Source organism: Rana temporaria, chromosome 3 (assembly GCF_905171775.1).
Source record: "Rana temporaria chromosome 3, aRanTem1.1, whole genome shotgun sequence".
Lineage (NCBI taxonomy): Eukaryota > Metazoa > Chordata > Amphibia > Anura > Ranidae > Rana > Rana temporaria.
The window spans coordinates 90,397,997-90,411,850 of NC_053491.1; the positions used below are offsets into that span (position 1 = coordinate 90,397,997).

A 13,854-nucleotide genomic window follows, 5' to 3' on the forward strand; every position below is an offset into this window, starting at 1 on the left:
TTGTGGGAAAAAAGACGCCAATTTTGTTTGGGAGCTACGTCGCACGACCGCGCAATTGTCTGTTAAAGCGACGCAGTGCCGAATCGCAAAACCTGGCCGGGTCCTTTAGCTGCCTAGAGGTCTGGGTCTTAAGTGGTTAAAGATTCTAAATACCAGCAATAATAAGTCCTTACATTTAAAGGGCACCGGTCATTTCATATCCATCATAGCAGCTCCTGTTAGCGGGCATCCACTCACCTGCTGCCGCCACGTCCCTCACCTGGTTGTGTCACCGCCGCATCACCAGCCGTCCCGTTAAAGTGAATGGGATTGTCGGTGAGTCAACAGCATGGCAGAGGAGGAGATGCTGCAGGATAGAGATGACAGTTGTGCTTTAAAAATTATGATTTAAGTCAAATTGATTTAAATCAAATCAACCCTGGTTGAAATGCATGGAAAACGTAGCAAGAACGCACTTGTGCACAGTAAAATCGTAGCAAAATGTGCGTGCGTTTTCGGCCCCATTATCGCCACCTCCGTCTTTATCTGCAAAGTGCTAACAGCACCATTTTCAACCGATATGTTTCGGGCTGCAAAATACCAGTGGCATCTATAATTTTTTTGGGGGTTTTATAAAGTCCAACCTCAAGAATTAAATTTTTTTAATCATCATCATCATTGCAGTGAGGCCAACCCCGCACTGCAAGGGTTCAATTCTCATGTCTAGGGGTGCATGAATAAGATGTAAATACTTACCTTATTCTTGGCTCCAGCAGGGCCCCTCCGGCACTGTGATTGGTCCCCCTGCAGCATGTTCTGAAAGCTGAGGCCGTTTGTGGTCACTCCAGCATACAGAATCAATATCCCTACATTGTATGTGATGACATCAACAGACCGGAGCTTCAGGCAAAGGAGGAGAGTGGGGAGTCAAGAAAAAGAACAGTGATTTTGTTTAAATCCTCTCACTGCCCTCACTGTCATAGTTACAACTGTGGTAACATAAGGATTAATGGGAACTATAGTATTATATTGTTTTTTCACATACACATGTAAAAAAGAGATTTTTAATACAGCTTACCTGTAAAATCTTTTTCTTGGAGTACATCACGGGACACAGAGCGGCATATTCATTACTATGTGGGTTATATGGAGTACCTTCAGGTGATGGACACTGGCAATCTCAAACAGGAAATGCCCCTCCCTATATAACCCCCTCCAATAGGAGGAGTACCTCAGTTTTGTAGCAAGCAGTATGCCTCCCAAAATGGTCCCCATAAGAGTGGTGGGAGCTCTGTGTCCCGTGATGTACTCCAAGAAAAACATTTTACAGGTAAGCTGTATTAAAAATCTCTTTTTCTTTATCGTACATCACGGGACACAGAGCGGCATATTCATTACTATATGGGATGTCCCAAAGCAATGCTTACAATGAGGGGAGGGAGAACATCTTCCAAAGACAAAAGGATTTAATTTAGAGATATACTCAAATCATAATAAATCCAACTTAGTTGAGAAAAAATAATTTTAAATTTTAAATTTAACTCAAAAGGGAGCCCCCGGAATCCGAGGGTCTCAAACTGCAGCCCGCAGCACTGCCTGCCCAAAGGCTGTATCAGTATTCCTTCTTACGTCCAACTGGTAGAATTTTGTAAACGTGTGGACAGAAGACCAGGTTGCCGCCTTGCAAACTTGAGCCATAGAGATCTGGTGGTGTGCTGCCCAGGAGGCGCCCATGGCCCTAGTAGAATGAGCCTTTAATGATAACGGAGGAGGCAACCCCTTCAAGCCGTAGGCCTGAGTGATTAACTGTTTAATCCACCTTGAGATGGTGGATTTTGCAGCTGCCTGCCCCTTCTTGGGCCCATCCGGTAAAATGAACAACACATCTGTTTTCCGGATCTTCTCTGTAGCTTTAAGATAGGCCTTCATGGCCCTGACAATATCCAAGGTATGCAGCAACCCTTCCTTTCTGGAAGTAGGTTTAGGAAAGAAGGATGGTAATACCAAATCCTGGTTTAGATGAAAACTGGATATAACCTTTGGTAGGAAGGAAGGATGAGGGCGGAGAACGACCTTGTCCTTATGTAAAATAAGATATGGTTCCTTACAGGATAAGGCTGTCAGTTCCGATACTCTTCTGGCGGAAACTATGGCGACCAAAAATACTAACTTCCTTGTCAGTAAAACCAAAGGAATTTCAGCCAACGGCTCAAAAGGTTGTTTCTGTGAACTTGACAGAACAAGATTTAAATCCCATGGACAAAGCGGGGATTTAACTGGAGGATTAATACGTAAGACCCCTTGAAGGAAGGTCTTAACTAGCGAGTGGGTGGCCAGCGGCCGCTGAAACCACACTGACAAAGCTGAAATCTGTCCCTTGATTGTGCTTAATGCCAGTCCTTTATCCACTCCTAGCTGGAGAAAACTTAATACTCTATCGATGGTAAACTTGCGAGAAAGCCATCGCTTGGACTCACACCAGCCTACATAGGCCTTCCAGACCCTGTAATAAATCACCCTAGAGACCGGTTTCCTGGCTCTGATTAGGGTAGAGATTACTTTCTGAGACAGACCTCTACCCCTGAGAATCAGGGATTCAGCTTCCAGGCCGTCAAATTTAGATGCCGTAAGGCAGGGTGGAGGATCGGACCTTGCGATAGCAGGTCTGGCCGTAGAGGAAGAGTCCAAGGGTCTCCCACTACCATCTTCAGGATTAGTGAATACCATGCCCTTCTGGGCCATGCTGGAGCTACCAGGATGACTGGTATGTGCTCCACCCTGATCCTGCGCAGCAGGCGGGGTAGTAACTGGAGCGGGGGAAATACATAAAGAAGTTTGAACTGATGCCAAGGGCAAACCAGCGCATCGGTTCCGCAGGCCATCGGATCCCTTGAGCGGGATATGAACCTGTCTAGCTTCTTGTTGAGTCTCGATGCCATGACATCCACGTCCGGCACTCCCCATCTTTGGCAGAGTGTTTGAAAGATTTGTGGATGTAGAGACCATTCCCCCGGCAACAGAGTCTGGCGACTTAAGAAGTCCGCCTGAAGGTTGTCCACTCCTGGAATAAATATTGCCGATATGCAGGGCACATGAGCCTCTGCCCACAGGAGAATCAAGCTCACCTCTCTCTGAGTGGCTTGACTCTTGGTTCCCCCTTGGTGATTTATGTATGCCACGGCCGTGGCATTGTCTGATTGAATTCTCACCGGGAACCCTTGCAATTTGGACGTCCAAGCCCTGAGGGCTAGTCGAGCAGCTCTGAGCTCCAAGATGTTGATGGGCAACTGCCTCTCTGGCTTTGCCCAAGTACCCTGGCGAGTGCAACCATCCAAACTTGCTCCCCAGCCCGTCAGGCTGGCGTCTGTGGTTACTATCTTCCAAGCCACTGGGCTGAAAGACTTCCCCTTCACTAGATTCTGAGGGTCTAACCACCAACACAGACTTTGTCGGACTCTTGATGAGAGCGGCAAAGGGATATCCAAGGCCTGTGGCCTCCTGCTCCATGCTGACAGGATGGCTGCCTGCAGGATACGAGTGTGGCTCTGGGCGTACGGTACCGCCTCGAATGTGGCCACCATCTTGCCTAGTAACCGCATACATAGGCGAATAGTCGGTTCTTTCTTGCTTAGAACCAGTAGGATTAATTCCTTGATGGCTTTGACCTTTACCAGAGGTAGAAACACCCTTTGTTGTTCTGTGTCTAACCTCATGCCGAGATATTCCAACTGCCTTGTGGGCTGGAATGCTGACTTTTCTCGATTAAGGACCCAGCCGAACCTCTCGAGGTACTGGACCGTGAGGGCCACTGCTCGTTCCAAGCCAGGAGACGAGTGATCTATGACTAGGAGGTCGTCCAGGTACGCTAGGATCGTGACCCCTTGGATCCTTAGATTGGCTAGGATTGGAGCTAGGACCTTCGTGAACACCCGGGGGGCCGTAGCCAAACCAAAGGGAAGCGCCACGAATTGCCAACACCTAAGACACTGGCGTAAAAACTGAGGTACTCCTCCTATGGGAGGGGGTTATATAGGGAGGGGCATTTCCTGTTTGAGATTGCCAGTGTCCATCACCTGAAGGTACTCCATATAACCCACATAGTAATGAATATGCCGCTCTGTGTCCCGTGATGTACGATAAAGAAAAGAGGTCTCTCTCTTTGGTGGCTGAAAACAAGAGACTCCATGTAGTTATGATTAGTAAGTGCCAGCATTTTCAACAAAATAATGTTGCAATTTGGTAATGTCAAATTAATCCCCATCGATATATGCAATATTTAATTACATGACCCGTTAAGGCACCGTATAACAAAATGTATGCAATGTGTATGCACACAAATATTTTAACCGCTTCAATACTGGGCACTTTCAACCCCTTTTGCCAAGGCCAATTTTCAGCTTTCAGCGCGGTCACATTTTGAATGACAATTGTCATGCAACATTGTACCCGAACCAATTTTTTATATATTTTTTTTAAACAGATAGAGCTTTCTTTTGATGGTATTTAATCACCACTGTTTTTTGTTTTGTTTATTTTTTGCTAAACAAACAAAAAACAAAAGACGGAAAATGTTGAAAACTTTTTTTTTAGTTTGCGTTATAAAGATGTTGTAAATAAGTAATTTTTCTCCTTCGCTGATGTACATGGATGAGCAGACACTAATATGCAGCACTGACAGGCATCACTGATGAGCACTAGTGGGCATCATGGGTGGGACTGCACTGATTATCTGTGTGCATGTCCCCACTGAGGAAAGTTGCTTATCAACGCTCTCCAATGCAGAGTTTGCCGATTCAGACGTATCAGCTGTCAAAAGAAAATATCCAGCCAGTCTGCCAAGTTCTTAACAGGAAACATTGTAACTACTGAGTGTGTGTGTATTTTTTTTTTGTACTCCTGATAACCCCCAAATCTGAGACATTGGATACAGTTCAACCTAACTAAATTCTGAAGGACAGTGACCGGACCCACCATGCAGGACAGTGCAATGTCACCAAGAGGTGGTTAGAGACTGGGGTCACGGCAAATGCTCAGAGACTATGCAATTGCTCAAGGAGTTGTTGGAGACTGGGGACATGCTTCAGGAGGCATAATACAAGAGACTGCTAGAAATCACAGGCTATTACAGGGCAATAGGGGAATACAGATTACTAAGGTTGCACTGATACCAGTATCGGTACCAATACTGAGAATTTGCATGAGACTTGTACTCGTGCAAACGCTCTGATGCTTGTACCTGGGCAGACTCACATATCACATCGGTGTGGCGGTGAGGACAGTTACAAGCACCGATCTCCCTGTATAGCTTTTAATACAGCAGCTTTCAGCACTTCTCCTCCTCTCCCTCCTGCAGCTTGCAGCTATAAAAAAAAAAAAAAGCTATACAGAGATCGGCGCTTGCAACTGCCCTCATTGCCGCACCGATCACCCCCGACTGTCCCGCGTCCTCCCTGGGTCCCCCTCTCTCAGGATGGAAAGCGGAGGAAGGAGCTGGTAAATATGTCATTTACCAGCTCCTTCCTTTTCTGAATGACCAGAGTCCGTGATCATTGTGTTTACGATGCTTCAGTTTATGAACGGGGAGGAGCCTCTGTCACCTGTCCATTCATCTTTAATGCTGCTGAGGCTCCAGAGAAAGAGTCTGGGGAATCTGTGTCCTTCTCCCCTGTCTTAAAGGGGAGATGTAAGAATGAATATTATATATATATATATATATATATATATATATATATATATATATATATATATATAAGCTGAATACCCGGCATTGCCCGGTCTTCCTATGTTAACCTTTTGGGGAGGAAAATCATAGTAATATAAATATACCCATCTTTTATATAAGGGTGTAGGTAAGGGTTAATTTAACTGTCATATATTTTTATTTGGCATATAAGTAATATGTGTACCAGGTATTGTTGAAATATCTCCAGGCGTACAGAAGTTATGTGGGAACATACATTTCCCATTGATTTGCATGGGACTTTAAACAAAAACCCCGACCCTCACAAATGGGGGTAGTTAAGGGATAAATTAACTATCCTATAGTTTAAGTGGACATATAAGTAACATGTGACCAAGTGTTATCGAAATATCTACAGCCGTTTGGAAGTTATGAAGTAACATGTATTTCCCATAGAGTTGAATGGGACTTTAACCACTTAAGGACCGCCTCATGTACATATACGTCAGCAGAATGGCACAGGCAGGCACATCAACGTATATATACGTCCTCTGCTTGACGTGGGTCGGGGGTCCGATCGGGACCCCCCCCCCGTACATGCGGCGGTCCCCGTGGCTTCAGGAGCGATCCGGGACGACGGCGCGGCTATTTTTTTATAGCCGCTCCGTCGCGATCGCTCCCCGGAGCTGAAGAACGGGGAGAGCCGTGTGTAAACACGGCTTCCCCGTGCTTCACTGTGTCGGCGCATCGATCGCGTCATTCCCTTTATAGGGAAGACACGATCGATGACGTCATTCCTACAGCCCCCCCCCCCCTACACTAGTAAACACACACAAAGTAAACCCTAACTCCTACAGCGCCCCCTGTGGTTAACTCCCAAACTGCAAACTGTCATTTTTACAATAAAGAATGCAATTTAAATGCATTTTTTGCTGTGAAAATGACAATTGTCCCAAAAATTTGTCAAAATTGTCCGCAGTGTCCGCCATAATGTCGCAGTCACGAAAAAAAACGCTGATCGCCGCCATTAGTAGTAAAAAAAAAAAAAAAAAAAAAACTATCCCCTATTTTGTAAACACTATAAATTTTGCGCAAACCAACCGATAAACGATTATTGCGATTTTTTTTACCAAAAATAGGTAGAAGAATACGTATCGGCCTAAACTGAGGGAAAAAAAATGTTATATATGTTTTTGGGGGATATTATAGCAAAAAGTAAAAAATATAGCATTTTTTTCAAAATTGTCGCTCTATTTTTGTTTATAGCGCAAAAAATAAAAACCGCAGAGGTGATCAAATACCACCAAAAGAAAGCTCTATTTGTGGGGAAAAAAAGACGCCAATTTTGTTTGGGAGCCACGTCGCACGAACGCGCAATTGTCTGTTAAAGCGACGCAGTCCCGAACTGTAAAGACCCCTTGGGTCTTTAGGCAGCATTTTGGTCCGGGGCTTAAGTGGTTAAAGGAAAACCCTGACCATGGCAAATGGGGGTGGGTAAGGGTTAAACCACCTATCCTATGTTTGTTGCTGACATATAAGTAACATGTGTGCCAAGTTTCATGTTAATATCTTTAGCCGTTTGGACGTAATGCTGGAACATACATACATACACACACACACGTTGAGATATATATATATATTTTATATATTAAAAAAAATTAATAAATATTTAAAAAATTAACAAAAAAAAAAAACAGTAACACTGTCCACTCCTCCTGCGCCGCCCCACACACGAAAGCAAAAACAGAAAACAAAAATATAAAAAATTATAATAAGATAATAAAATGATTAAAAAACATACTGACAGTCCATGCTCATCAGTGCCACCGTCGCATGACATTAAGCCAGGGTTTGACAAAATTAGTTTGAATCTAGGAGCCAGCTAAAAAAGTTAGGAGCCAGTTTTATTTTTTTTATTTTTTTTAAGTATTAGGGTACTTTCACACTGGGGCGTCACAGGCGTTGGCGGTAAAGTTTACTGTCGTTTTTGCCGCGATTTTCAGCCACTAGCGGGGCGCTTTTAACCCCTGCTAGCGGCCGGAAAAGGGATAAATTGCCACAGCTGCGCTGTCTTATTGATTTCAATGGGCGGGGCCCTTTAGGAGCGGTGTATTTACCGCATTATTTACCATCCTGCCAGCGCACTGCTCCAGTGTGAAAGCCTTCGGGGCTTTCACACTGGAAAGACAGCAGCGGCTGTTTCAGGGCGCTTTGCAGGCGCTATTTTTAGCGCAATAGCGCCTGCAAAGTGCCCCAGGGGGATACATCAGATTTAACGTCTACGTCATATAAGTATTGGACATTTTATGCAGAGGGCTGCGCACCATGCTCTCATACGCACGGCAGGGCTCATATTACATTGACAGTATCCACTTCAATGCTGCACTAGGAAAATGAAATATGCAATAAAAAGTTTTAAAGGACTACTAGGCTCAGCAAGCCTACTATGGGAAAATATAGAATATGATAAAGCAATTATAGAAAAAGAAAAAAATATACATATCAAAAAACGAATTTATAAATTCTGCATCTAATTAATAAAAAAAAAAAAAAAAAAAAAAAAAAAAAAAAATGTTGCTGTGTGCCCGACATGCCGGCAAGCAGGGGATGACCTCTAGAGCTTGGGCGATTTTGACCCCCCAAAAAATCAGCGAAGATAAAAAAAAAAATACTTGGTTCACGATTCAAATCAAGTTTTTTTTTTCCTGATGGACACCGCGCCGGTCCTAAGTTTTTAGGCGAGGCCGCGGCTTCGGCCTAGTCTGCCACAATCCTGGGAAAAGGCTGCGGACTAGGCAGAAGCCGCGGCCTTGCTTAAAACATCCTGCCCGCAGCTCGCCGCTATCCTGGGAAAAAGCCACGAGCGGCATGCGGCCGGATGCTGCTCGCGGCCTTTTCCCAGGATCGCGGCGAGCAGGATTTTTTAGGTGAGGCTGCGGCTTCGGCCTAGTCCGTGGAGCGGCGGTCCTATGAAAAAAAAAAATCTAAAAAAACATTACTGGCTGCTCTCTTACCGCTCCATCCCCGCTGACGTCGCTAATCGCATTCCAAAATGATGACAGTGACGGGCAGTATTGTGTCTGGAAGGCCTACGAGGCCCGGGCCATGTCCACCTTCCCAGCCAAGACCCAATTCGCCAGGACACTATTTCTAGTCTCCATGGCGACCGGGATTTGTCGAGCCCTGCATTAACCACTTACCGACTATGGCACACTGATTTATGTTGGCAGAATGGCAGGGGCAGGCAAATGGGCGTACCTGTACGTCCCTTTAAACTTGCCGCCTAGCGGGCACACACGCACCCGCCACGGGGAGCATGTCTGCGGGTTCCGCATACTTGTTGTTTGCCAGCGGCCCATGATTGTGACACGGAATGGCAGAACGGGGAGATGCAAACAATGAGATGTAAACAAGGCTTTTCCCTGTTCAGCCCAGCAACACGACAGGGATCTACTGCTCCCTGTCATGTTCTAGTGAGACCATCCCCCCTTACAGTTAGACTCACTCCCTAGGACACACCTAACCCCTTGATCGCCCCCTAGTGTTAACCCCTTCCCTGCCAGTGTCATTTACACAGTAATCAGTGGCTATTTGTAGCTCTGATCACTGTATAAATGACAATGGTCCCAAAATAGTGTCAAAAGTGTCCGATGTGTCCGCCATAATGTCGCAGTCATAAAAAAAAAATTATAATAATAATATCTAATAGCCATAAATCTATCCCCTATTTTGTAGATGCTATAACTTTTGCGCAAACCAATCCATATACACTTATTGCAATTTTTACCAAAAATATGTAGAAGAATACATATCGGCTTAACCCCTTAACGCCCGCCGCACTACTATTTACGTCCGCAAAATGGCACGGAAAGGCAGAAGGACGTATATATACACGTCGCTGCCTAGACGCGGATGGGGGGTCCGATCGGGACCCCCCCCCCGCTGCGTGCGGATTCCCTCGGGGAGCGATCCGGGACGACGGCGCGGCTATTCGTTTATAGCCGCTCCGTCGCGATCGCTCCCCGGAGCTGAAGAACGGGGAGAGCCGTATGTAAACACGGCTTCCCCGTGCTTCACTGTGGCGGCGCATCGATCGTGTCATCCCCTTTATAGGGGAGACACAATCGATGACGTCAGACCTACAGCCACACCCCTCTACTGTTGTAAACACACACTAGGTGAAGCCTAACACGTTCAGGTGGTTAACTCCCAAACTGCAACTGTCATTTTCACAATAAACAATGCAATTTAAATGCATTTTTTGCTGTGAAAATGACAATGGTCCCAAAAATGTGTCAAAATTGTCCGAAGTGTCCGCCATAATGTCGCAGTAATGAAAAAAAAAATCGCTGATCGCCGCCATTAGTAGTAAAAAAAAATAATTAATAAAAATGCAATAAAAATATCCCCTATTTTGTAAACGCTATAAATTTTGCGCCAACCAATCGATAAACGCTTATTGCGATTTTTTTTTACCAAAAATAGGTAGAAGAATACGTATCGGCCTAAACTGGGGGGAAACATTTTTTATATATGTTTTTGGGGGATATTTATTACAGCAAAAAGTAAAAAATATTGAATTTTTTTCAAAATTGTCGCTCTATTTTTGTTTATAGCGCAAAAAAAAAAAAAAAAAAACGCAGAGGTGATCAAATACCACCAAAAGAAGGCTCTATTTGTGGGGAAAAAAGGACGCCAATTTTGTTTGGGAGCCACGTCGCACGAGCGCGCAATTGTCTGTTAAAGCGACGCAGTGCCGAATTGTAAAAAACGCCTTTGGGCATTTAGCAGCATATTGGTCCGGGGCTTAAGGGGTTAATCTGAGGAAAAAAAAATAAAAAAAATTATATTTTTGGGGGATATTTATTATAGTTAAAAGTTTTGCTTTTTTTTTTCAAAATTGGTGCTCTTTTTTTGTCTATAGCGCAAAAAAAAGAAAAAAAAAAAACGTCAATTTTGTTTGGGTACATGCAATTGTCAGCTAAAGTGACGCAGGGCCGAATCGCAAAACATGCTCAGGTCAGGAAGGGGGTAAATCCTACTGGGGCTGAAGTGGTTAAAAAGTGTATCAGGTATTGGCGAGTACTTGAAAAAGTATCGGTACTCGGTACTTGGTAATGGTGAAACCCTACAGATTACTGTCTGGAGAGACCCAAGGGCAGCAAAAAAAAAAATACCACGGGCCACAGGCTGGGCACCAGGGGTGTTGAACGTTCGGGGCTCCCTGGGTTTGAACATCTGTCAAATCTAAATTATTTAAACTAAGCAGGGAAAATAAAATTCCTTCTAAACAGACACCCTTATTTCTGAGTAAGGGGAGGGGAGGTTTCCATTGCCATCTCATTCTAGTCATGGCACCAAACCCCCTCTGTATACAAATAATCCTGATCCCATCCCCACTACAGCCCAACTAAGAAAACAAACTTCTGGCGGGACTTTTGCTGCAATGCCTAGCAGATGCTGACGGTCACTATAGTGAAGTAATTGCTTGTATTGACATCACATTAGACACTGCACTCCCTACTACATGTAAACAAGTCAATGAAATGAAACTATAAGGGCACAACACACAGCCAGCCCCTTCTATATAGAAGCCCCCCACCAAACACACATATCAGTGCCTACGTGCTGCTCTCACACAGACTTACCACACTGACACCCCTAGACATTAATCACAGCAGCAGCGAGACACCCACCTCATAACACACATAAGTCACCAACTACGACTTCCGCTAGCCGTCGCTCACAAATAACGTCACTACCGGTTAGGAAGTAATGTAGGATATTGCTATGGAGATAGGTGTGCGCTGATAGTTTCTTTCGTACGGACTCTATCCCGGAAGCGCGCCTTCAGCTAGTTCTACACACACAGCGCATGCGCGATCATGACCCTCCCCTTATATGACGGTCCCTGTCTATCCAGCACACTTTAGCACGTTCTCCAGAAATACTACATAAAATATGTTTAATCTCCATCCATTGTGGTTATTGTATTGGCTGGTTTGAATTATTAACTACTTGTCTACTAATAGTTAAAGAGGTTTGTTGTTTAAAGGAATGGACTTTCTAGGCACCAATGGTTAACACAGAATAACATTTTTTATTGATACAATCCCAGACATATGGGCGATTGAACCAACATAGCAGTACAGGTAAAAAATTACATTAAAAACAGCAATAATCACAGCAATTCTATGATACTAAAACAATGAGGATATAATTCCCCAAAACGTGTCTACTAATCTGCTAAGTGTATATTTTCTGAAAGCAGAGACCCTGGGAAAGAAAATGGTGTTCCAATTTATGTTGTATGATATTGGGGCGGATATTTAGCAAATGCATATTTTCAGGAAACAAATACACCACAATAAATTTTAACACAAGTAAATACAATAGTATACCCAATTTTTAGTAAAATTTAAAAGATGATGTTGCGTGAGTAAACAGATATTAACCTCTTGCCGGCCACCCACCGCCAAATTACCCGAGGGGCGGTGCGATTCTCGTTCTGGGATGACGTCATATAATGTCGTCCCAGAACAGCCGCTCTTGCACGCCCGCGCCCATGTTGCTAGGACACGGTGCGACCCCGATCCTTGTAAAGAGCCGTGGCTTTTTAACCATGTGATCAACTGTGTCCAATCACAGCTGGTCACATATAAACATGGAAATGCCGGTAATCGGCTCTCATCGCCTGACACTGACAGAGTGTGTGGCAAGGAGAGTAGATCAGTAGCATCTCCTCGCAGGGGACATCGAGCCATTTAATCAAGGCACTGGTCATCAGTGCCCTGATTACAATAAAGTGCCATCAGTGCCCATTAGTGATGCCAGTCAGTGCTGCCCATCAATGCCCATCATTGCTGCCCATCAGTGCTACCTATCGTGCCGCTGTAGTGTCACATTCGGCTCCCTATCACAGAATGCTCCGGAAGTGACGTTTTGTCGCCGCCATCTTGCTACACCCCACACCATTGCACAGTAATGATAGAGTGAGAAGGGGGCAAGCGGACATCTTGTTACACCCACCGGAGTTTTGGTATTGTATATGTAGGATGCATTGAGGTGAAAAAACTTTCACCTCAATGCACAGGACTTTACACAGTATAGACACGTATTTGTAATGTTTTACATAGCTATACCTGCAAAAGGGGTAGGGTTGCCACCTGTCCAGGGATTCACTTGGACAGTCCGGGTTTTGAAACGTGTCCGGGTTTCAGGCGTCCAGAAACCCAGACACGTTTTTTAGACTGGGCTGTGGCTCCCCATATAACCATACCTCCCAACTTTTTGAGATGGGAATAAGGGACACCTATCAGCAAAAGTATGCAGGGATAGGACACACCCCTTGCCACGCCCCCTTAAAGAGAATTGTATAAAAAAAACAAGATTGGTTAAACGGTTAAAAGTGCTTTTTTTCACTGCTACTATTCTGTAATATTGGCTTTTGGAATTTACAAATGCAGCAATTTAGAAATCAGATGAAAGATTTAGTGCTGGAAAACACTTTTTGATAGATAAAAGGTGCATTTTATATACATCTATATAGATCAGACCAAAATGAGGGACAAATGAAGAAGAATGAGGGACATTGCTCCAAATCAGAGACAGTTGGGAGCTATGTATAACCAAGATAGTCACACACAAATCTGTTGCTATCCGGGAGTTGCGGGTGACTGTCTGGGGGCAGGTTCTGCATCACAGGGGGGGCAGGGTGATGATGTCAGCAAGAACAATTTGGCCACACCCACTGTTTGCTGTGGCACGCTATGCGTACCACATTACTACTGTCATTGGGATGCCCCAAGCCGCTAAAGGGTTTGGCCTGGAGAAAAGGTGGCAACCCTAAAAAGGGGCCAGTCTGAAGTTATCTAGCAGGGCTTACTTTCTAGCTAAAGTTCCACTTTAAAGGTGTTGTAAAGGTAAAAGTTTTCTCACCTCAATGCATCCTACATATACAATACCAACCCCCCCCCCCCCCCCCGAGCTCTTCGTTCTACTTACCTGAGCCCTAGAAAGTCCCGCGCTCGTCCACGTCATTTTCCTCGTTGCTCACCCTGGCCGTTCATTGGGTAGAGTGGATGGATTGAAAGCAGCGCAGCCATAGGCTCGCACTGCTGTCAATCACATCCAATGACGCAGCGCGCCAGGGGGCGGGGCCGAGTGATACAGTGAGCGGCAATAGCCGCTGGCTG

At 44.8% G+C, this 13,854-nt stretch overlaps 1 protein-coding gene across 4 annotated transcripts in view; it reads right to left on the bottom strand.

Moving 5' to 3' along the window:
- Positions 1–11,506, bottom strand: part of EDC3 (enhancer of mRNA decapping 3) — a 74,856-nt gene extending 63,350 nt beyond the window's left edge. For 2 of the 4 annotated variants that reach the window (XM_040342954.1, XM_040342951.1), the window contains exon 1: positions 11,356–11,506. In XM_040342954.1, the coding sequence (XP_040198888.1) occupies positions 11,356–11,369 (14 nt within the window). In that variant the 5' untranslated portion in view covers positions 11,370–11,506. Of the gene's footprint in view, positions 1–237; positions 260–11,307 lie in introns of those variants that run through there. The other 2 variants (XM_040342952.1, XM_040342953.1) reach the window with 2 other exon arrangements.
- Between the last annotated feature and the right edge of the window lie 2,348 nt (positions 11,507–13,854).